The sequence below is a fragment of the Camponotus floridanus genome, unplaced genomic scaffold (assembly GCF_003227725.1).
Source record: "Camponotus floridanus strain SB8 unplaced genomic scaffold, Cflo_v7.5 scaffold217, whole genome shotgun sequence".
Lineage (NCBI taxonomy): Eukaryota > Metazoa > Arthropoda > Insecta > Hymenoptera > Formicidae > Camponotus > Camponotus floridanus.
Window position 1 is genome coordinate 105,628 of NW_020229345.1, and position 25,302 is coordinate 130,929.

General features: G+C 36.7%; 3 protein-coding genes across 3 annotated transcripts; 2 read left to right on the forward strand and 1 right to left on the reverse strand.

Moving 5' to 3' along the window:
* The first annotated feature begins 14,590 nt into the window (after positions 1-14,590).
* LOC105252613 lies at positions 14,591-16,084 on the forward strand. Its single transcript, XM_011260072.2, has one exon. The coding sequence runs from the start codon at positions 14,591-14,593 to the stop codon at positions 16,082-16,084; it is 1,494 nt and encodes a 497-aa protein (XP_011258374.2).
* Positions 16,085-21,291: 5,207 nt separating this feature from the next.
* LOC112637888 (zinc finger and SCAN domain-containing protein 29-like) lies at positions 21,292-22,054 on the forward strand. Its single transcript, XM_025408567.1, has 2 exons — positions 21,292-21,343; positions 21,426-22,054. The coding sequence occupies exons 1-2, from the start codon at positions 21,292-21,294 to the stop codon at positions 22,052-22,054; spliced, it is 681 nt and encodes a 226-aa protein (XP_025264352.1).
* Positions 22,055-22,929: 875 nt separating this feature from the next.
* Positions 22,930-24,411, reverse strand: LOC112637889 (protein ANTAGONIST OF LIKE HETEROCHROMATIN PROTEIN 1-like). The gene is made up of 4 exons (XM_025408568.1): positions 24,032-24,411; positions 23,719-23,932; positions 23,347-23,616; positions 22,930-23,241 (listed from the first exon to the last, which is right to left on the reverse strand). Exons 1-4 carry the CDS (start codon positions 24,409-24,411, stop codon positions 22,930-22,932), a joined length of 1,176 nt encoding a protein of 391 aa, XP_025264353.1.
* Positions 24,412-25,302: the final 891 nt, after the last annotated feature.

Here is a 25,302-nt window from a genome sequence, read left to right on the forward strand (position 1 = left end):
GATATTTTGAAACCATTGAGGAACTATCAACACTTTTTAATTTATCTATAAAAATAATGTAATAATATATACTTTTATATTTATATATATGCGAGGAATTTTACTTTTTTGCAGAAGTTAAACGAATTAATGACACAGGAATAATATCAGTCGAGTAAATACAATTTTAAGCTAAAGATAAGCATTTCTATTCCTTCATTAAAATATAGATAACATTTTATACCAATATTAAAATATATTTGATGATATATTTTTACTTTATGCACGAATACGATCTTATTATTATATTATCTATCTTTTTATTATATTAAGAATAGATATTTTTATATCTATCGTTATATTTTTCAATGTATTTTTATGTTTTTCTCATACAAATAAATATAAATATAATTTTTAAATTTTTAAATAAAAATATAATTAGTAATGTTTAATTAATTCTATAAATGTTTATACTAATGTCTACTAATGTTTATATATGTATAAACATTAATTAATCATTAGAGAAAGATATATATATATATATATATATATATATATAAAGTACCCTTTACAAGAGTATATATATATATATATATATATATATATATATAAAGTATCCATTATAAGAGTATATAGAATATTTAAAATAAAAAGAAATGATTCGTAAGTAAGAGTTTAAAGTAATTTTGTATAAAGACATATTTTATATGATTACGTTTAAATATAATTTTGCAATATATTATCTTAGATATGATTATCTTAGATATTGCAAACTTCTATTTATATCGACCTTCTTAATTTAATTATATATGTTTTCAAGATATTTATCCATCAAAAACAAAAATATTTTATACGTAATATTATTAAATGATTGTAATAACATTGCATTCTTTTCAATATATTAAATTGTAATATTGCTACAATGTTTCATTGCAAAAAGCGGATATCTTAACTTTACCACATCTTATAACAATGACTCAGCAAAGTTTCGCAATCAATTTGCAATGTTTAAAATTATTCTTCAATATATCTACAATCTTATTGTGCATGGGTATTTTCATTTGCTTACCATATTTGCTATCACGTGTTGAAAAAATAAATCTTTCATCAGTCGGCCATGTAAAAGTTTCTTCATATTCGGGATATCCCAATATCAAGCGAAACTTGCATAAAGTTCCCGACTGTAAATTTCCGATATGGTATATTACTTCCTTGTTATTCATTTTAAAATAATTCGTTGTTTGCCACTTTTCTGTTGCAACCTCTTTGTACTCTAATGTAAAAAAGACCGTAAAATTGACGTTTAAGATTCATGAAATGTTTATGCTATTTATGTTGGCCTCCTTCAAAGTAATATTGTTTGGTTCTGAGTATATGTGATCGATCTTGTTTAAATTCTCGTGTCTTGTAGAAACCGCTGAAATTACTTACAAGGAAAGGGTCGGAAGTGTCCCTCTCCGATTTTAATGAGCTTTGAATATGTTGTAGTCTAGATCAAAATAGGAGACACGTATTTTTTTATAAGTGCTGAGTCGGCCGTTAAGGGGGTGAAACACCTTCTTGAAAAAAATCGATTTTTTCATTTCTCAGCGGATACCGTCGAAGCGATAAGAGATATAAACAAAAGTTTCAAATAAAAGTTTTATGGTCTTTAATGTACTTCAAAATCATGTAATCAGATTTGTCGAAAATGTCATATTTTTCGAAATCCCCCCCCTCCCTTTTAATGTTTGAAAATTTTTAAATTTGTCTCATAACAAAACTTATAGCTCATTTAACGACAAATTCAATCATATATAATAAAGTTGTATTCCGAAGTCATTATATATATGTATATGGAAATATTACATAAAATACCGTACATAATTATTGCATACAAGAATAACAAATATTCATGGTTGATATCGGTTACAAAGATGATGATCATGAAAGAAATGATTTATACAAAGGGATTTTTTACACCATGCGCAAGAAATTACAGCAATTTCACCGCAAATATCACATGTTGGTTTTAAATTAGTTTTGAAACAAAAATCTACTGGTGTATCAAATTCTTCTGGTTTCTTTTCTAAATAACCACTTTTATACCATGCATATTTGAATAAATTTTTAAACCTTGGTGATGAAAATTGATTATGTGTTAATGATTGTAATTTTAAAATATTGTTTCTTGAATGAAGCTTGACGTCAAGATCTAAAAGCATGATGGTATCTGAAAAATGTCTAACAAAATTTTTCCATAAACGAAAACCGAATACATCTAAAGGTTGTATTTTTCCCGTTGCTCCAGCTGGTATAGTTAACAAATTAATATTGTCTATAAAATCTGGTTTGTTTCTTTGAATTATATCAGGACAATGACCAGTCCAAGAATCTAATAATAACACTGATTTTGGTCCAACATTTGGAAAAAACACTTCTTTTATCCAGATCTCAAAATGATGCGATGTTAATTTTCCAGATTTTGATGCCATGACAAAGATATTATTATCTTTAAACATTGTTTCTTTTACTATTGGACCAAATGTTCCAGTAGGTTCTTTTAAAACAATAAACAGAGGCGATAATAATCTACCATCAGCTGAAACAATAGGTTGTATAGTATAACTATGTGTAGTTGCTGATATGGATTGTACTATGCGCTCTACTTTTTTAATACCAATAGGTGATAGTGAACGACCGGAATGAAATTCTAATTGAAATCCACTTTGGTCCGAATTATATACATTTTCAATTCCATATTGTATAATAGAAGATTTAACATTTTCGATAAATGACTTGCTTCGTGCTTCTAAATCTTTGTCTGACGCTAAATTTTTTTTTGTTATAAATTTTGTAATTTTTCTAGATACGATATTATGTGCAAGCTTAAACCTTTTTACCCATGATAATGATGCTGTAAACCCAAGTAGATTTACTTCCTTCTGTGCGCGAAGAGCCCATCGAGCAATATCAATGTCATGAATAATTATTCCCTTTTCAATACCTTCATGGAATTTATTTAACGTATATGTTGAAATTTCTTTCAGTTTATCAAATCTGTTGCCACCTTGATTTACTTGCTGCTCCCATCTTCTTAATTGACGTAATGACGTGACTTTCCGAAATCTATTTCTTATAGATGCAAGAGTTCTTGACTTTTTTGTTCCACTTCTCCATAACTCTACTGCATTTCTTTTATATTCTATTGGTACAGAATCCGCAACACATTCAATTTCTTTTACAAAATATGTGTCTTCTTCTCTTTCTTCATCAATTACAGGTTCTACTTCAGGTATATCAAATTCGTTTTGAAAATCTAATGATGATTCTTCATAAACTTCAAACGCTTCTTCATACATTGATCGAAGCATATTTTCCATCATGTCTTTTGTTTCATTTTCATCTGTTGTAACAGGACTTTCTGGGAATTCCCCAGTCATATACAGTGCAGTGTATAGCAGTACTGCTACATTTCTTGGATTAAACATTATCTAAAAAAATTATTAACATTATGTATATTTGTTTTATAAATATTAGCAAAAAAATACTTATTAGCAACAAAAATATTTTATTATTTAATGCGTATTAATAATTTGTTACGTTTTCCGAGTTTCATGAAAAATAGAACAGTTTTATCACATAACTTAAATAAAGTAATAAAATATTAATTATAATTTAAATACATTAAAACAAAACAGATAAACCGCAATTTTGAATGAAGTGTAAGTAAAAGCAAAAAACTATAAAAGTTTTAAAAATCGAAAAAGTACATACATACTGTATTGTTGTGTGCGTGGGGCACAATTGTTTTTTCAGGATAACGGCTAGTCTTGTTAATTAACTCGAGCACTTGTTAATTATTTGATAACTGATTTGTGACTGTCCGCCGCTTCTAGGCGGTGGCTTTTAACGCCTCCGGTTCTGAACGATTATCGGAGGAGGATCGCGCGGTGGCATGACCAAATAAAATCATTGGTTATTTCTAAAGTGGCGTGATCAAAATGCAAGCGAAGGAAGTCCGAAGACTTCCTCGCATTTTATTGCAATTCAGCGCTATTTCGAGAGTGATTTCTTCCTCTGTTTGATGACTTGGCCGTGTGATACTGGCTGTATCAGCACTTCGGGCAGCTGACTTTCTTATCGCGACGCATTTTTTCGCTCGCTTTATAAGTTATAATCCTTTTAATTATTTTCTTATATATATAAATATATTTACTATCGCGCTCGCGTATATTCGATAGACGCTTTAATAGTAATATGTGTTCCACTGCACGCAGTTGTTAATAAAATAATATATTGCACCAACTCATTTCGCGAATGCGACATCTGTTTATTCATAGAATTGAATCTATTAACATCGGCATCTGATCAATAATTTTCCTTGTCCGACTAGTTTTATTTTTCATGCATTAAAAACATTACTTTTCCATATAAATTATATGTATATTTATTGTCACATAATATAGACATATATTATAATTATAATTATTATGTAATTTATAATTATATTTATAAATATAATTTCTATAATTTATAAAAATATATTCTCATAAATTATTTATTGCTAATTTATGGTTGCCTCTGTGAGTTTGCGAAGAAAAATGACTGTCGCTGTGAATAACGAGCGTCATAAGGCGGATAAAGCGGGCGTATAGTAGTGTATAGGGATATTTTTAATTTATTTCTGAAAAATGTGACTTCGGAATACAACTTTATTATATATGATTGAATTTGTCGTTAAATGAGCTATAACTTTTGTTATGAGACAAATTTAAAAATTTTCAAACATTAAAAGGGAGGGGGGGGATTTCGAAAAATATGACATTTTCGACAAATCTGATTACATGATTTTGAAGTACATTAAAGACCATAAAACTTTTATTTGAAACTTTTGTTTATATCTCTTATCGCTTCGACGGTATCCGCTGAGAAATGAAAAAATCGATTTTTTTCAAGAAGGTGTTTCACCCCCTTAACGGCCGACTCAGCACTTATAAAAAAATACGTGTCTCCTATTTTGATCTAGACTACAACATATTCAAAGCTCATTAAAATCGGAGGGGGACACTTCCGACCCTTTCCTTGTGAGAGATATGAGAACGCAGAGAGGCACCGTGAGACTAAAAAAGAGGGGGAAAGAGAGAGAAACATCATCAAATGAAAGGATAAGGAAAATGATAAACGGAAATATTTCGAAGAACTCAATGCGAGAACTTTTTGATAATCGGCAAATATATCTTGTCTAAGAACTCCGTGTCGCTCTGGATGTTGATACTATGATTCTGATTAGAAATATGCAGCATCTCTGCAATTAATCTCTTTTTGTATCCTGGTTCTTCTTCCAAAATGGAAATGTTCGCCCAGTCGAATTCGTGACCCTCCATTCTATGAAGGGACACGACCGAGAGAGACCCAGAAGTCTTATTGATATCAGAGCGGTATTCCTTGATTCTGGTTATTAGTTTTCTCTTCGTCTGTCCCACATATGACGCATCACAATCCAGACAACTGATCTTATAAATGACATTCGAGTGGTGGAGTTCAGGCAGAGGATCCTTATATAGTTTGATAAAAGATTTTAGTTTGTTGTTCACTGTGTAAGCCAATCTTCTATTCATATACTTCTTTATATTAGAAATAAAATTTCTAGGAAAACTTGAGGAGAAAGGAATGGTGAAAAAGGGAGCAGGAGTAGAAGAGGAAGGAGGTTGAGAACGCATGTTGACGTCAATGTTCTCAGTAGAAATTAAAAACTTGAGCCTTTGAGTAATAGTTTGAAAAATGAAGTGCATAGAATAACCATTGTTCAATAAAGTTGAAATGATAAATGAAAAATTATCTTTATGAAAACGCGGATGTGAAAGTTTGAAAATCCTGTCTGTCAAGCCGATGACAACTCCTCTTTTATGTGACAAAGGATAGTTTGAAAAATATGAGAGAAATCTCCCTGAAAAAGTCGGCTTCTTGTACCAATTGAATTCAATATAATTCTTGTTAATAATAATAGTTGTGTCCAAGAAATTTATACTATTATTACTTGAATATTCTATGGTGAAACTTAACCTATTATGAAGTGAGTTGAAAACCTGGAAAATGTGCTGGATGAATTGTCTCGGAGCAGCAAGAACAATGTCGTCAACATAACGTATGTAAAAAGGAAGGGAAACTGGGAGGGATGAAATTGCTCTCTCGTCTAGATCCGCCATAATAATATTCGCCAAGATCGGAGAGAGTGGGGAGCCCATCGGAGAGCCAAAAATCTGTTGATAAATGACCTTATCAAACTTGAAGTAAGTGGAATCTATGATCAATTTTAGAGAAATAACAAATTCGTTGTACGGGATGTTAATTTTCTTTTTTATGAAATGCCATCGTTTCGCGATTCCACCAATAACCGAATCAAGTGAAACGTTGGTGAAAAGACTCACCACATCCAATGAAATCAGGTCGTAGTTATCATCTAAGTGAAAATTATTAAGTTTTTTAGTTAGTTCAAAACTGTTTACGATATGGCTCTTCGGATTCGGTAAATTCTCATATAGAATGTTATGGAGAAAAGACGCCAATGAATATAGAGGACTATTAATGCTAGAAACGATAACACGTAATGGGCATTCTTTTTTATATATTTTTGGCAATCCGTATACACGTGGTAAAACCCTCTTCGAACTCAATAACGATCTACAGGGTGGGCCATTTTAAGTGATCCACTCAAATATTTCGGAAAATAATGAAAAATCAAAAAAATGTTTCAGATAAAAGTTGTATGGCTCGAAGGGGGCCATCAGATAGTGGCAATGATTTGACCTTGGAGAATCATTTGAAGATGACGTAAAGGTAACATTCAATTTCTTAAATAGAACTCTCAACTTTTTATTACATATTCGTGTAGCTTATCTCGAGAGCTTTCCAAAACACTATAATAAAGTATTTCTTCATTGAGTACTTTTCGAGTTATGAGGCTTGAAATCATTTCTTAATTTTGTATAAACCGTAAAATATCTAGTAAAATATTCATTTTTCGATTATCTTGCTCTAATACTTTTATGTACCAAATAATGAGAGAAACCAATTGGTGTAAAGAAAACACATAGTTATTTTTAAGAAAAAATATGTAATTTGCAATTAACAATTACATATTTTTTCTTTGAAACAATTATGTGTTTTTTTTTACACCAATTGATTTCTCTCATTATTTTGTACATAAAAGTATTAAAGCAAGATAATCGAAAAATGAATATTTTACTAGATATTTTACGGTTTATACAAAATTAAGAAATGATTTCAAGCCTCATAACTCGAAAAGTACTCAATGAAGAAATACTTTATTATAGTGTTTTGGAAAGCTCTCGAGATAAGCTACACGAATATGTAATAAAAAGTTGAGAGTTCTATTTAAGAAATTGAATGTTACCTTTACGTCATCTTCAAATGATTCTCCAAGGTCAAATCATTGCCACTATCTGATGGCCCCCTTCGAGCCATACAACTTTTATCTGAAACATTTTTTTGATTTTTCATTATTTTCCGAAATATTTGAGTGGATCACTTAAAATGGCCCACCCTGTAGATTGTTATTGAGTTCGAAGAGGGTTTTACCACGTGCATACGGATTGCCAAAAATATATAAAAAAGAATGCCCATTACGTGTTATCGTTTCTAGCATTAATAGTCCTCTATATTCATTGGCGTCTTTTCTCCATAACATTCTATATGAGAATTTACCGAATCCGAAGAGCCATATCGTAAACAGTTTTGAACTAACTAAAAAACTTAATAATTTTCACTTAGATGATAACTACGACCTGATTTCATTGGATGTGGTGAGTCTTTTCACCAACGTTTCACTTGATTCGGTTATTGGTGGAATCGCGAAACGATGGCATTTCATAAAAAAGAAAATTAACATCCCGTACAACGAATTTGTTATTTCTCTAAAATTGATCATAGATTCCACTTACTTCAAGTTTGATAAGGTCATTTATCAACAGATTTTTGGCTCTCCGATGGGCTCCCCACTCTCTCCGATCTTGGCGAATATTATTATGGCGGATCTAGACGAGAGAGCAATTTCATCCCTCCCAGTTTCCCTTCCTTTTTACATACGTTATGTTGACGACATTGTTCTTGCTGCTCCGAGACAATTCATCCAGCACATTTTCCAGGTTTTCAACTCACTTCATAATAGGTTAAGTTTCACCATTGAATATTCAAGTAATAATAGTATAAATTTCTTGGACACAACTATTATTATTAACAAGAATTATATTAATTAAAATACTTTAATAATAAAGCTCGTTAATACGAATTAAGAAACATAAATACAATAAACAGCCTGATACGAGCTAAACTGTGGATGGTAGGTCAGTTAAAAAAACAAAAGATTAAAAAAGAATGTCAATAAGTCGCATTTATTAAGAGAGCGACAAAAAAGTGAGACGTTTCGATGCTTACTTGCATCTCTTCAGTCACGAAGTGTTAAGATACAAAAATATGGTCGCATTTCGAATATACAGTCAAGAATTATATTGAATTCAATTGGTACAAGAAGCCGACTTTTTCAGGGAGATTTCTCTCATATTTTTCAAACTATCCTTTGTCACATAAAAGAGGAGTTGTCATCGGCTTGACAGACAGGATTTTCAAACTTTCACATCCGCGTTTTCATAAAGATAATTTTTCATTTATCATTTCAACTTTATTGAACAATGGTTATCCTATGCACTTCATTTTTCAAACTATTACTCAAAGGCTCAAGTTTTTAATTTCTACTGAGAACATTGACGTCAACATGCGTTCTCAACCTCCTTCCTCTTCTACTCCTTCTCCCTTTTTCACCATTCCTTTCTCCTCAAGTTTTCCTAGAAATTTTATTTCTAATATAAAGAAGTATATGAATAGAAGATTGGCTTACACAGTGAACAACAAACTAAAATCTTTTATCAGACTACATAAGGATCCTCTGCCTGAACTCCACCACTCGAATGTCATTTATAAGATCAGTTGTCTGGATTGTGATGCGTCATATATGGGACAGACGAAGAGAAAACTAATAACCAGAATCAAGGAATACCGCTCTGATATCAATAAGACTTCTGGGTTTCTCTCGGTCGTGTCCCTTCATAGAATGGAGGGTCACGAATTCGACTGGGCGAACATTTCCATTTGGAAGAAGAACCAGGATACAAAAAGAGATTAATTGCAGAGATGCTGCATATTTCTAATCAGAATCATAGTATCAACATCCAGAGCGACACGGAGTTCTTAGACAAGATATATTTGCCGATTATCAAAAAGTTCTCGCATTGAATTCTTCGAAATATTTCCGTTTATCATTTTCCTTATCCTTTCATTTGATGATGTTTCTCTCTCTTTCCCCCTCTTTTTTAGTCTCACGGTGCCTCTCTGCGTTCTCATATCTCTCAGTTCATCGCTATCGACAAGAGCGTTTACGTTGTGCCTGTCTTGCTCTCCCTTCGAAGGATTTTCTTAGTTTTCTTACTTTCATTTTAGAAACGGGTACGCATGTTTAATTGTTTTTAGTTATTTTACTTTCTCTATCTTATTTTGTATTTCATCGTTTTTTTATTTTTTATAACTTTTTAATTATTATTTTTTATAACTTTTTAATTCTTAAGTTTTGATCATTTGATTCCCGTATCAGTTTTCGGAGTGTTTTTCTATGCTATTTATTAGGGAGTCTATTTTTTGTCTTTCTCTTTTATAGAATGCCACCCTAATCAAGATTTTAATCAATGCACATCAGGCCCCACTGCATTTTCGGCTGGTCATCGACTTATGCATCTTTGACGGCTTTTTATTGAGATATATGTGGACCTGTTTGTATGGTTTTCCTTTCGGCATGTGTTATCGAGGGGAGCAGCTTGCTTTCTCATGGCACACCGAGATTTTGCAATACGCGATTGCTTATCTGCTTATCAACGCGTTGCGCTTCTTTGTTCGTTTGAATTCGCCCGTTATTTTGCGTTAATTTATTTCGACTTTTTTGACTCTTCTATTATTATTTATTTTGTTTTGCGTCTTTCCGTCACTCATTACTAATGACTGTTAATTTGATCGTATTTTATTTTATTTTCATGTTTTACTGTTATTTCGTGATTTGACATTGAAAAGGATCCGAATTGGATCGAAACGCAGAGTTTGTCACTTAAATCAAATAAACGTTTTATTAGGTTTATATAACCGTTATTATATTAATATAACTGTTTTTATTTTCGCATCTTTTCACTATTGCGCTGGTCCTTTAAGCCTTTTATGAAATTTTATTGATTTTATCCTATGGATCTTTATTTTATTATATTAATTTAATTTTAAATATCGTTACTTGGTGAGTAAGCCCCGTTCATCTTCGCGGCACGCTTAGTATCAAGTTGCAGTGGGATGGTGGCTTTTCTCGTCGCGCGTTTCTACTCACGCAGATTGGCCGATCTTCTTTAATTAATTTCTTCCTAATTATCGCGAAACAATAGAGAACTTTTTTTCATAATTTGAGCCAACCTTCATACTTCGGATGTGTAAAAAGTTATCGAATACCTTGTATATATAGGGTATTTGATAAAGATTGGATCAACATTCGTGGGTGGTAAAACACAGTAAAGTGAATAGAAAAATTCTCTATCATTTTGCAATTTTTACAGTATTATCAAAATATTAATTTAAAAGGATTAGGGAATTATCGAGCGTTCTACGCGCCTAGATTATAAGATGTATTCTTTAGATATATCAATAGTAAGTGTCATAAAGTTTCGTCGTGTGTTCCTTTTTTCACTGCCATTCACTCACTGTTTCCACGCCTATAATATACATTTCATTGTCTAATTGCACAAAATGTACATTTATTTGCCAATCTTTTTTAATTATTATTTCAATAATTATTGTAAAAATTGCAAAATGATAAAGAATAAATTTTTTGTTCAGTTTACTTCATTCTTTAACAAACACCTTGTACATAAAATATATTATTATAATTATATTATTATTAATAATATAATTAATTAATATTAATTATCATTTATATTAACTTTATCTCTTTATTATTTTTTCAATTCTTAATAAAAGTAGTAAAATTAATCTTTTGAAATTATTTTTTTCAAAATATATATATGTATAAAAATATTAAATATATGTAAAATTATTAACAAAAACATTTTTATATTTTATATTAATTAAAAAAGCTTCACGCATTTTACATGAAAAAAGTAGCTTCGGTTAAATTAACGTGGTACGGATGGATTCTGTCGCTCGTTGATCAAATGGGTGTACAGACACCCCAGACAACACATGTCCGAAATACATCTAAAAGACGACTTAAAGACGTCTTAAAGTCCTCTAGATGTCTTTAAGACATCTTTTGGCCTTTTTGTGCTGTTTGGGACGTCTAACCTCCTCCCACATACATCCATATCTTTTCTGGAGGCTTGCCACGGCTCTATTTAGGATCCATTCGCCACTGTTATTGGCACAGTGAGGATATTAGTATTTACTAGAGGGATCTTGGGGGATGTCACTTTATGGCGTTGTGCTCATCGGTGCCGTTTCTTATGGAAGGCCAGTTGGAAGCATGCTATGCACGCAAATACCCTCACCGGCACTTATTTGGTCAGTGAACGACCTATCAAGGATCTTCCATGGCAATCGGCATTGCATCCATCGAGCGAGATATCAACATCGCTCTGGAGTCGCTGTATTAAAAAGCAGCATTAGATGTAAAGTCTGGATAGCTCAGTGATCTAGAGCAGTTACCAGGAAAGACTCGGATTCGATTCCCGATCCAGTCACTTGCACCTCATATATTTTTCTAGTCCGCGAATATTGTTTTCTGCAACAATTATTCGTTGAGCTGAAAAGTGTGTGAATGCTCTCTCCACAGGATATGCGTTAATGCCGTTGCCATGGATGGATTCTATCGTTCGTTGACCAAATAGACGTATAGACACGTCTGACCTCCTCCTACATACATCCCTATCTTTTTTGGCTAAAATAATGTGAGGAATCAATTGATGCAAAGAAAAAACATAGTTGTTTTTGAGAAAAAATATGTAATTGTTAATTACAAATTACATATTTTTTTTCTCCGAAACAATTGTGTTTTTTCCAATCGATTCCTCATTATTTTGTGCATAAAAGTATTAAGGTAAGATAATCGAAAAATGAATATTTTATTAGATATTTTATAGTTTATGTAAAATTAAGAAATTATTTCAAGCTTTATAACTCGAAAAGTACTTAAAGAAAAAATACTTTATTACAGTGTTTTGAAAAGCTCTCGAGGTAAGCTACGAGAATATGTAATAAAAAATAGAGGGTTCCATTTAAAAAATTCAAAGTGATCTTGCCCTGACCTTGACAACGCCATCCAAAGTCAAATCAATGGTTAGGTCAAACCTAACTTAACCATCTTATGTCCCTCTTCAAGCCATATAACTTATATTTGAAACATTTTTCGATTTAACGCAGTATTTTTGAGATGGTAATTACCCAGATAGCCAAATCTGTTACAACAGATTTTCGTCAACCATTAGAAATTTTAAAGGCAGAAAGACTATAGTTTGCATAAGGGAATTGATATATTCGATCATGTTGCCAGCATGTCAGCAGACATACAACAAAATCTGTTCACATAACGATCTGGACAACAGATCGTCAATAGAATCGAGCAGAACTTGTTGATATAATTGACGGCACATGTTGATATAATTGATGGCAGAAATCGAGCAGGATCTGTGCGGCGCCATTTTGACAGCAGATTGATAATAAAAACCGAGCAGGATCTGCACACACAATTTCTGATAGCAGATTAACGGCAGAAACGGAACAGGGTTTGCATGAATCGATAGTTCCTTCACTTACCGCTACGTGAGCTGTACTTTCTCGTAATCTAATATCTGTCAGATATACAGGGTGGCCCATTTTAATTTCCCCAGCCAAATATTTCGGAAAATAATGAAAAATCAAAAAAATGTTTCAGACAAAAGTTGTATGGTTTCTAGGAGGATATAAGATGGTACCATTGGTTTGACCTTGAAGAGTTATTTGAAGGTCACATGAAGGTCACCTTCAATTTCTTAAATGGAACCTACATTTTCTCATTACATATTCTTGTAGCTTATCTCGAGAGCTTTCTAAAACACTGTAATAAAATATTTTTTTATTGAGTACTTTTCGATTTATAAGGCTTAAAATAATATCTTAATTTTACATAAACTATAAAAAATCTAGTAAAATATTTATTTTTTGATTATCTTACCTTAAGACTTTTATGTACAAAATAATGAGAGGAATCAATTAGTGTAAAAAAAAACAGTTGTTTTTAAGAAAAAATATGTAATTGTTCATTGCAAATTACATATTTTTTCTTCGGAACAATTATGTGTTCTTTTACACCAATTGATTCCTTTCATTATTTTGTACATAAAAGTATTAAGGTAAGATAATCGAGAAATAAATGTTTTACTAGATATTTTATAGTATATGTAAAATTAAGATATTATTTTAAATCTTATAAATCGAAAAGCACTCAATGAAAAAATACTTTATTATAGTGTTTTGGAAAGCTCTCGACATAAGCTATAAGAATATGCAATAAAAAAATAGGTGGTTCCATTTAAGAAATTAAAGATGTCCTTGACCTGATCTTAATGATGCCATCCAAGGTCAAACCAATGACACCATCTTATGTTCCCCTCAAAACCATACAATTTTTGTCGAATACGTTTTTCTCTAAAATGCTTAGTTTTTGAAAGAAAAGGAGTGGACGGGTGGTCTAGGACACTCTGTATAAAGGGGGTCCCATTTTAATCGATGGATCCAAATTTCTCCTAAACTACGCCAGCTACAAAAAAATGTTTCAGACAAAAGTTGTATGGCTTGAAGGGGGACATAAGGTCATTGGTTTGACATTAAAGAGTCACCTAAAGGTTACGTGAAGATCATATCCAACTTTTTAAATAGGACACCCTATATGTTTTTACATTTAATTATAAATGATCATTGGAAATAATATTGTTCCGGAATAGCGTGTTAGCGCGAAAGCTCTAAATATCTCAGTAATATTTCATGGTCTCAATCATACTTTAATTGAAACTCGCTCGATCGGTGAAACCATCGCGCTATCATTAAGCAAATACATCGTCGTAAACATCAAGAGTTCAATGCTGTCTATCATTGTTTTTCTTCCCATACTCTCCGCATTGTCAATAGTCGAATTTAAGACTCGAATAGCCAATCAGCTGACTTCGCGTTTTCTGCCTGCCTTCGTGGCCGAATTTATTGAAAGACTCTCATTCTCAGAATGGTCATCGAAGCAATCGCATCGCGAATTATCCTCACACATTGTCGATTACCGCTCGTCTCGCTTTAAGTGCTGACTTAATAAAACTTCATAGTTATCGTTTCCACAAGCCTAGTGCGTTATTCTTTGATCACCTAACCGATCTACGATTTTTACCGCCTTGACCACCGAGCCTTCTTACAAGGCGAACCCAGTCTGAACGCGCATAAACCGGGTGCGCACATTTATTGGTCCTTCGAGCCGGATTCGGAGTCAAGGAGCATTGTCGTTTGTGCATCGGCTGTCGTCGTCATCGCAGTGAAAACAGGGCAGGTCGCCATGACATCACTGGATGAGCTTCTGGTAAAGCAACACCAGTTAATGAATTCCATTCAACGTACGCTACCAAATTTCAAGAAAATGGGACAAGCTAAGATGACATATGCTGTGGTGCAGGGCAAAATTACGTTCTTGAAGAAGAAGTTCTCGCTATGCCAGGATCTGGACGCGAAAATTCTTTCGCACGTCGACATCAAGGGTAAGAAGACCTACGTCTCAGAAAACCACTTCGTCGCTTATGAAGACGCTGTCGAGGAAGCACTGGACTACCTGTCGGAGGCTCTCGTTAAACTCACTAGCACCGGTAAACCCGGAGACCAAACCGTGAGTCATAACTCTGATTCGTCTACTAATCCATCGCCTCAACTTTCGCGGATCAGCTTGCCGACTTTCAACGGAACTTTCAACCGTTGGGAAAGCTTTCGCGATCGATTTAAAGCAATTATTATAGATAATCGCAATCTCACGAATGTCGATCGACTGCAATACTTATGTTCAAGTTTATCGGGCGATGCAAGTAACGCGCTCAATAATCTCGCGATTACCGATGCTAATTTCGCTGTCGCATGGGACATTCTTACGTCGCGTTATGAAAATAAGTGCCGCTTGATCAACGGCCATTTACAAACTTTGTTCTCACTGTCGCCGGTCTCGTCCGAAACCTTCAAAGACCTTCAAACGTTGCGTGACACAACGAATATGTCGATTCAAGCGCTCAAAAACCTCGGTTGTCCTGTCGATAGGTGGAGCGAAATTTTAGTGTTCCTTATCTCTCAGAAATTAGATAAATCCTCCAGAAAAGCGTGGGAATTGCGATTAGGCGAAACCGTCGATTATCCTCCGTACGCCGAGTTAGATAAATTTCTAGAATCACGTATTCGCGCTCTTGAAGTTATCGCGCCGTCTAAATCCGACAATACGGCTAATTCGCAAAAATCGACTAAAACAAAATCGATCGCCTCTCATTCGGCCACAACTGCGAATCCATCGTGTCCGATCTATAAATCGTCGCATTCGTTATTTCAGTCTTTCTCCGCCTATACTCCATTGCAACGCTACGATTATATTAAAAAGGAAAATCGTTGCATAAATTGTCTTGGGTGCAAACATTCACAGAAAAATTGTAAAAGCGTTCGGTCATGTAAGACTTGTCATCAACGGCATCATACTTTGCTCCATTTCACGGATGATTCAAAGCCTAACAAGGGGGAATCGGCCTCAATCGTTGAATCAAAGGATGTAAAACCGAATAACGAAGTCGCATCACATTTGATGTCGAATATCATGATGCCGAGATCGACAATACTTTTGGCCACCGCTCGCGTTCGCATATACTCGCCGCACGGATGCTGTGTTCGTGCTCGCGCATTACTCGATCAAGGCTCCGTCGCCACGTTAATCTCGTCGAACATCGCTCAGTACTTACGCCTAGCAAAGGTGAAGCGCATAACGCGTATCACCGGAATAGGAGAATCGCAATCGGTATCGCGTTAACGGCACATATCCGCGTAACACCCTCCGCCGGTGATCATCCTGCCTACTCCACTATCGCTCACATAATTAATTCATTGTCGAAATACTTACCTAATCGTATCAATTCGTCGTGCCAATGAACGCATACATCTGATTTAACTCTCGCCGATGATGACCCCATGAGCTCAGACCCTATCGATGTCATCATCGGAGCCGACCTTTACGGCCAGCTCTTGCTGGACGGTATCCGTAGGGGTACCGATACCGAGCCTATCGCGCAGCACACAACTCTCGGGTGGATATTATCCGGACCCACTTCATCATCTCAACCTCGTTATACGAGTTCCATGCTCGTTCACCACGGATCCTTTCTCGAAACATTAGACGTCGATCTGCGTCGCTTTTGGGAGGTCGAAGAAATACCTCGCAAACAGTCTCTGAGTCCCGAAGAAAAATAGTGCGAGGACCATTTCGCAGCCACTCACTATCGCACGCCGGAGGGAAGATATGTTGTTCGACTACCGTTCAAGAGCGACCCTCCTATTGAGATCGGAGAATCGCGCTCCGCCGCGCTGTCGAGTCTATATCGCGCTGAACAACACTTTCGTCGCAATCCAACCAAAGCTACTTTATATCGCGATTTTCTTGAAGAATATGAGAATCTCGGTCATATGATTAAAGCACCTGACATCGACTCGAGTCATTCGCAAATCTATCATATTCCGCATCATGTAGTCTTTCGTGAAACGAGCATTACCACTCAACTCCGTGTCGTCTTTAATGCATCGTGTCGCACGTCAAACGGTACGTCACTAAACGGTCATCTGTTGGTCGGTCCAAAATTGCAACATGACCTTATCGCGGTTATCCTTCAATGACGGCAATTCCGATACGTTTATACAGCCGACATTGCCAAAATGTATCGGCAAATCTTAGTAGATCTTCAAGACGTTGATTATCAACAAATCCTGTGGCGTCCTACGCCCTCCGAGTCAGTCGTCGAATATCGTTTGCTCACTGTCACGTACGGCACAGCGTCAGCCCCGTTCCAAGCGCTTCGCGTCTTGAAGCAGTTGATTATCGAGGGATCCAACTTCCCGCTAGCAGTTGCCGTCTTACATCGTCTGCTTTACGTCGACGATTGTACGTTCGGAGCCGATAGTCCAGAACTCGCGCGCCAGATTCGAAACGAGCTAATTTCACTTTTAAACAAGGGAGGCTTTAGTTTACGAAAATGGGCAAGTAACTGTCCAGATTTGTTATCGGACATTGATCCTCATGATCATGGTCTCGCGTGTAACAAAGAACTGCAAATTGATGAGTCACTAAAAATTCTTGGTGTCGTGTGAAACCCAAAGGATGATAGCTTTCAGTTTCGCATAACGACATTAGAATCTCCCGGACAAACTAAGCGTGCGGTTCTCTCGTGTATCGCGAGGTTATTCGACCTGTTAGGTTGGGTAACGCCCGTAGTAATTGCCGCGAAGATATTCATGCAGCGCTTATGGCTACTGAAATGTGATTGGGATGACACACTGCCGTCGGACCTTCTCGATCAGTGGTGTGAATACCACCAACAATTACCACAGCTCGAATTGATATCGATTCCTCGGTGGACAAATTATGAATCTCGTATCGCTTCCCGCGAGTTGCACGGGTTTTCAGATGCCTCAACAAAGGCATACGCAGCCATCGTGTATATTCGCATTGTACCGATAAACTGACCCGCTACAGTTTCGCTTCTTGTCGCTAAATCGAAAGTCGCACCGATCAAAACATTGAGCGTTCCGCGTCTCGAACTTTCCGGCGCGTTACTTCTCGCGCGTTTAATGTCATTTGTTCGTTCGAACCTCCAACTTCAAAATTTGCAGTGTCACTGTTGGACTGACTCAACTATCACCTTAACGTGGCTGAAACAAACGCCCTCACAATGGAAAATATTTGTCGCGAATCGGGTTGCGGAAATTCAAACTCTGCTACCAACAGCAGTCTGGCGATATGTCCCCACAGCTGACAATCCCGCCGATTGTGCATCTCGCGGTGTGAACCCGAAGACTCTCGCGAGTTGCGCTCTTTGGTGGTCTGGGCCTTCATGGCTTAAACAATCCCCTCAACATTGGCCGAGCTCATGCTCCATCATGTCTGAATCCGATCTATGCAATGAGAAACGTCTTGTTGTACATATTTGCATTCCGCGCGTTACGGATTCTTGGGATCTCGCCACGCGTTACTCTTCATGGTCCAAACTTCTGCGAATGACTGCATATCTATCTCGATTCATAACTAATCTTCGCTATCGTCTGAAACCTGCATCACAGAAAGTCGCTTCACATAATACATCGCTCGCGTTATTACAGCACGAAGTGCAAGCCGCCAAAATCTTTTGGCTCAAAACAATACAATTCGAAACATTCGCGTAAGAGATTTCGCAGCTCACGCAAATTAAACGTGTGTCAAGGAAAAGCGTACTAGTCACGCTTAACCCATACCTCGATGTCGACGGACTGATTAGAGTCGGAGGACGACTTGAGAAATCCGACCTTCCTGTATCTACCAAACATCCGATAGTCCTACAATCTCATCCATTGTTGTCGCTTATTATATCGCATGCCCATGATAAAACTTCATGGTGGTCCTCATCTAACTCTCGCACCGAATTCTGGATCCTACGAGCTCGGACAATAGTGCGAGCAGTCTTGCACCGGTGTATTAAGTGTGCTCGCGAAAAGGCCAAGGTCGCGGAAGAGCTCATGAGAAATTTACCTAATGTTCGCGTGAACAAATCAGTTCGTGCTTTTGAACATACCGGTGTCGATTACGCAGGACCGATACTCGTGCGAAGCGCGCCTGGACGTGGCCATAAAGCTCACAAAGCTTATATCGCGTTGTTCGTATGTATGACAACACGAGCAATTCATTTAGAGCTGGTAAGCGACTATAGCTCAGACGCCTTCCTCGCCTGTTTCAATCGCTTTGTATCGCGCTGTGGAATTCTGAACTCGATGTATTCGGATAACGGCACCACCTTCCAAGGTGCTGATCGCGAACTCGTTGCTTCGTATAACGCGGCCGTTCGCAATTCTAATTTCTTAAACATGTAACGTTCCGTTTTTCCCTGTGATTCGATTGCGGATAAACTCGTCGGATTCGGGGTAATGAATGGTGAGCGAATGTGTGATGTAAAAGAAAAGAAAGTTTTTATTTGAATTAAGGCGTGTATACAAATCGTTCGTGTATCTCGCTGCGATTATAACGGTGAGCGTGTTCGAATGGATAAATGGTTTGATTACGCGTGCTGAATGCAAGTCAGAATGCGCCGGTATAATCGTGGCGCGTATGTTCAATAATTCGCTGGTAGAATACGCGTGTATAAAAACGTTGTTTTGGCGCGTGCGGATATGCGCTCGGTATCGGTCGAAGACCTCGCGTTGTTGTGACGGTGTTTTTGTCGCGTTTCTTGCACGGGGAATCCCGTCGTTCCGGGAATCCGTGTACAATGAAAAAGCCGGTGGATTCCGAGAAACGATGCGTTATTTTCGCGAAATAATATGCGGTCTCCGCGAATTAAAATATCGCGCGGATAAGTTGGAATCGCGTGTGAGCACAGCTGGCCTCGAGAACTCTCGATCGGGGCGGCTCTGAACTCCACCTTCCGTGGGTTTTGCCAGCCGGGATGTGGAGGAGCGGATGGAGGCAGTACCCCGCGCGATAACGAGAACTCTCGGCTTAGGCTGAGCACGCTCAACCTAATTGATCGGGGCGGTAGTGCCGGTTTTCAGGTATCTGGTAAATTCTCTTGAGCGTACAGCTTAGAGCGGAACAGGAGAATGTGTGTTTTAGCCGAAACACGGCCTTTTTATACCGGCTAATTACCCGCGTCGGCGCGCGGCGGTTTACCCCTTCCGAACGGGTTAATTGCGGTACGGTACGATCGGGCCCGTTCGGAGGGATTCGGGATTTGCGCCGAGCGCGGGTTTTCGCCGGTCGGTCGGTCGGGCCGCGTCGGCTTCGCTCGGCAATTCTCGGCCGTTTTTGAATTTACAACGGCCCCGGTTTGTAATAAGTATTAAAAATGTGGGCGCACCGCGCCCCTGCCTCTGCCCGGCGGGTGTTCTACCGGGCGGCAGCTTCCGGCGATGTTGTTGCCGGGAATTCGGAACGGTACATCGGAGTGCACCGTTACAAACAAACTATCGATCGATCGCGTAGCGTGGCATTTCCTTCCCCCGTCAGCGCCACATTTCGGTGGGTTATGGGAGGCAGGAGTGCGCAGCGTTAAACATCATCTAAAACGATGTATTGGAGCTCATACGCTTACATATGAAGAGATGAATACGCTATTGTGTCGTATCGAGGCGTGCCTAAATTCACGACCAATCGCCGTCACCTCCGATTGTCTCGATGATTATCGCGCATTGACGCCCGGTCATTTTTTGATCGGCGATAATCTTGTCGCGATACCAGAACCTTTTTTTTTTTTTTTTTTTTGATATCGGTGGGGAAATGCTTGATGCATACCCGTGGCCCTCGGGGAAGGAACCGCGAGTTATGTGGGACTCCCCTATTTAAGGGTGCGTTCGGATTCCCCACCTGAGTGCTCCCAGGCACCCAAAAACCGTTCGGATTCCTTCCGAACCTTCCCAGAAGTAACTAGCAGTAGCGTTCGGATTCCCACTAGAGAGCACTTGGAAGAACTTCTAACTCACCCGGCTCCGAGAGCCGGGTGGTTGGGTGAGAGAGACTAAAGAGCGCTAAATTCTACTATTTTACCTAACGTAAAACAAAGTTTTTAATATGGATTTTAACAATATAAAATTATGTACAAATGAAGCCGGAGAAGTTATTGTGCAAGATGGTAGATTGATGGCGTTTGATCTCAAAGGTAATAAATATTGCTAAATATATTTTGTGTAATAATTATATACTAATTAAGGTTATGGCAGAAGCCAGCATCACTATTATTTGTATTTTACAAAATATGTTTATCGCATTACCAATATTAAAAATATGTAATTAAATGTCATGTATTTATAATATATTTATTGATATATATTTGTAATTGTATTTATAAATATATTTGTTGAAGCGAGTCAATTACTTTTTGTTAAACAAAGCAGAGCACTAAAAATAAGTTAATTTTTCTCATTAGTTGATTTTTTCTCATTTCAGCCCAGACAATAATTGACCTCCCAGATGAAAAAAATGTGCGTAAGCACTTTAATATAACAATGCGAGAAAAAGCGCATGACAATGAATGTCACGTAGAAGTCAAAATTACAGGTATTATATACAGAAATTATATAATTATTAAATCTTTTTTTATGATTTCTTCTATTTCTACAATATTTTTTATTAATTAAAGGTTCAAGTAAGCAACAAGCTTCATGGAAAGACGAGAATGCTGTCAAAGCACTTATAAGCCAATGGAAGTTGCACGAGGACAAATTCAAGAGTACTACTATTACAAATGATAAAGTTTGGAATATGATCGCAGCAAAATTAATTGAGGAGAATCCTCTTTGGGAGTACACTGGAAAGCAGTGTGAAAATAAGTTTAAAGATGTCAGAAAAATGTATACTAAAACTAGAGACAATAACGTAAACAAGAGTGGACAAGATTTACAGACATGCAAATTTTATGAAGAAATGGACGCAGTATTTGGTGAAAAACCTATAATCAAACCAGTAGCTATCGCTTCTAATTTGAAGAAGCACAAACGTTCACCTTGTGCATTTCTCTCATCTGAAGATGAAGAAGAGAGGGAAAACATTGAAAATTTTACAGAAAATAAGACTAATAAAAAGACTGAGAAACCTAAGAAGAAAAGTAAAGTTAGCAAAGAGCTGGAAAAGTGGGCACTTCTACAGCAAGAAGCAGCTACTGTACGAGAACAAGCTAAGGAAAGGCGACATGAAGAAAGAATGCGACACCAAGCTGAAGCGATTAAGATGTATGAAAGTGTCATGAATAAATTATTGCACAAATTTTGATTATTTTTAAGTTCGCAATTACCTTTACTGTGATTTCAACTCTAGAATAGAAATGTAAGTCTTACATTTTATTATTTTTATTTTTTTGTAAGTAATGTGTTGAAATTAATATTTTTAGTTAATGTTGGATTAATGCCATTTTGTTTATTAATGTTATGTTACTTATGTGTTACTTAAACGTAAGTTATATTGTGATTCTTAATTTATGCAGTCTGTAACCGATATAATTTATGTTGGAACTGATAAAGATCAATACTTTTTTTCATGCCTTTTCTTTTATTTTTACATTACTTTTAGTGTGCTCCCAAAGAGGATTTTCTTTAATTAATTTAGCTGTTATCATATTCTCCTCTTTATCTTTACATTTTCATGTATATATATATATAGTATATATATATATATATATATATATATATATATATATATAATAGCAGTTCTCTTGAATTCTTGTGTGCAATTTCTACTTTGTCGATTCCAGCATAAGTTACAGCCTGCTCTTTAACTTTATTCTTTAAATATTTTTGTTATTATTGATGAGTCAGTAATTTAAAAAAAGCATCACAAAGATAAAACTATAATGAAAACATGTATATATATTTTAATATTTTATTTTTATTACAAGTGAAAATCTGTTTTTTTTTATTACAAGTGAAATTCTGTTCGAATTTCTAACATTTAGCTTTAGAGCTGTTCAATATGTTTGTAAGCATTTTTATTTTACTGGATTTTATTAGATGTAAGTTGTAACAAAAAAACAATAAAATGAATGTTTTTCATAACTGTTTTATTTTTTCATAAATGCAATTATAAAAATAGAATCTATATTTGAATAATAAATTAAAGCTTTCAGCTGACAATAGATATTACTTATAAGTCTATACACCAGCTACAAGATTGCACAGATAGTCACGCTTTATCTCTCCTGCTACTTCATTAGCTATACCTACATCATAAATATCTTCATCGATCACTTCAGCTCCTTCTTCTATTAAATCTTCTACATTATCATCAACACCCTTCAAACAAATGTTATGCAATACTGTACATGCAATGATTACATAAGGTATCATCTCATCAACATTCATATCAAGATATTTCAATCTCCTGAATCTGCCCTTCAATAACGCAAATGCTCTTTCAATAACGGATCTTTTAGCAGAGATCTCGTGATTAAACTTCTTTTGAGCCTATAAAAAACCCAAATCTCTACTTAAATATCTAAAATAACAATAGTTACTGCTTTCATTTTAATATAAAAAATAGCATATAAAATATTTTAATTGTAAACTTACATTAATTAATTGACCACGATCTATGTATGGAGGAATACACCAGCTTACTGGATAAGCTTTGTCGCCAATGATAAATTCATCTTCAGGGAAGTAATTTTGTTTGTCGATCTGAATTTCTCTCCAAAGGTCTGAATTTCGTAAGATTCTCAAGTCACCAACTGAGCCAGGATAGCCAGCAAAACAATCTGTAAAACGTAAGCAATCATCACAAACAGCTTGAAGTGTGATTGCATACGTCTTTTTATAAGTTTTGTAGAACTGGGCATCTCTCTAAAATATACATAAAGAAAAACATATAAGGAAAAAAACAAGTTATATATTTTTATATTTGTTCATATATAATCATCATGATTGTAGCTAATTATATTATACCCTGGATTGTTTTATCAAAATATGAGTGCCATCAATAGCACCAATAATACCACACAATGCAATGTTTTTACTGAAACCTGTTTTTACTTCTTGTAGATATTGACCTCTTGGCCATTTGATAAACTGGCCTGCAATGTCATTTATAGCTTCAATAACTCTCATAAAGCTGTAACTGAGAGAGCTCTTTGCTATATCAAATCTTTCACCGACAGAACTAGACGAAAGAAAAATTATATCATATTTTCAATAAGAGTATATCCACAAATAGCAGTAAATATATCCGCAAATATCAATTTTACTTGTAATAACATACCGATATGAGTCAGGAGTAGCTAATAGCCACAATGTTGCTAATAGTTGCTTTCTAACTAGAATCACTGCTTTTCCATTTGTAACTGATAATACTGGATCAAGTAATGCTTCAAGATTTTCAAAAACGTTTGGAATCATTCTAAAATGTTTTCTAAATTGATCCTTTGTGAGTAGAGGAATTATACGTTCGACATAACCTTCCAATCTCAAAGGTTTATGCGATCTGCCGCGTAGAATCATTTTTCTCCATAATTGTAAATCATCTTCATCAGTATCACTATCGCTACTGTCAGAATCACTATCAAATATTACAATTGATCTAAGTAAATTATCTCCTAGCACTACAGCTGCAACAATTAATCGTTGTCTATTAACTTCCATATTTGTTTATATTTCCATTCGGTTACCGTTCCGATTCCATAGCTTCATGGAACACTCAGCTCTTGCTCCGCCCATCTCCCAGTCACCCAACGCTCACCCATCGGGTGGGGAATCCGAACGCACCCTAACAGGTATACCCACTAAAACCCCACCGGGTGCCTCTCGGGTATATGGGGGAGGACCGGGAAGTGCCGTAGGCATTCGTCCGGACATCCTCCCCCTACCACCCGACTGTCGCCTGTGGGCACTCCCCTAGAGGTGGGGAGTGCCGCACGCGCCGCTTTTGGATGGCGGCCTTACTCCATGTGCGGTTCCAAGGGGCACCTCCTCGGAACCGCGCCCCCTCGTGGTGTTCGAGGGGGCGGGACCAGGGTCGGAGTCTCCCGCTCGGACCCTGGCCCCCCGAACCCCGGACGGGTTTTGTCCGGAGTTCATCTATCATCCCCTCGAAGATGTACCTTTGGTGGTAACACCTTCTGAGGGGAGCCTCTCGCCGGTGTGGCGGGTGCCGCCTTTGGGAGCTGAATAATGGCTCCCTTTGGCGGTACCCCCGTCTCTCCTCGGCGAATGGGCAGGGGATCAATCAGTGGTGTCAACCCCCCGCCCCAGGCAAGGTCATCCCACTCCAGTACGTGGGATGGGAGGGTGGGGGCTGTGGCGCCTCCCCCTACGTAGGGGAGGAGCCCCCGTGGGCGGAGGCATAGCTCCTCCGTCTCGCGGCGGGTGTTGGGTGGCTCTATGGCGGCCACCCTCGCCTCGCCGGACTCTTTCCGCGTCCTCCTTCCGGGCCATAACCTTGCCACAGAAGGAGGACACGGCCCTCCATGCCTCAATCCTCTCGGTCATGGCCGTTATTACGGCCGAGAGGGTGAGGTCCTGGCCGACCTCGGC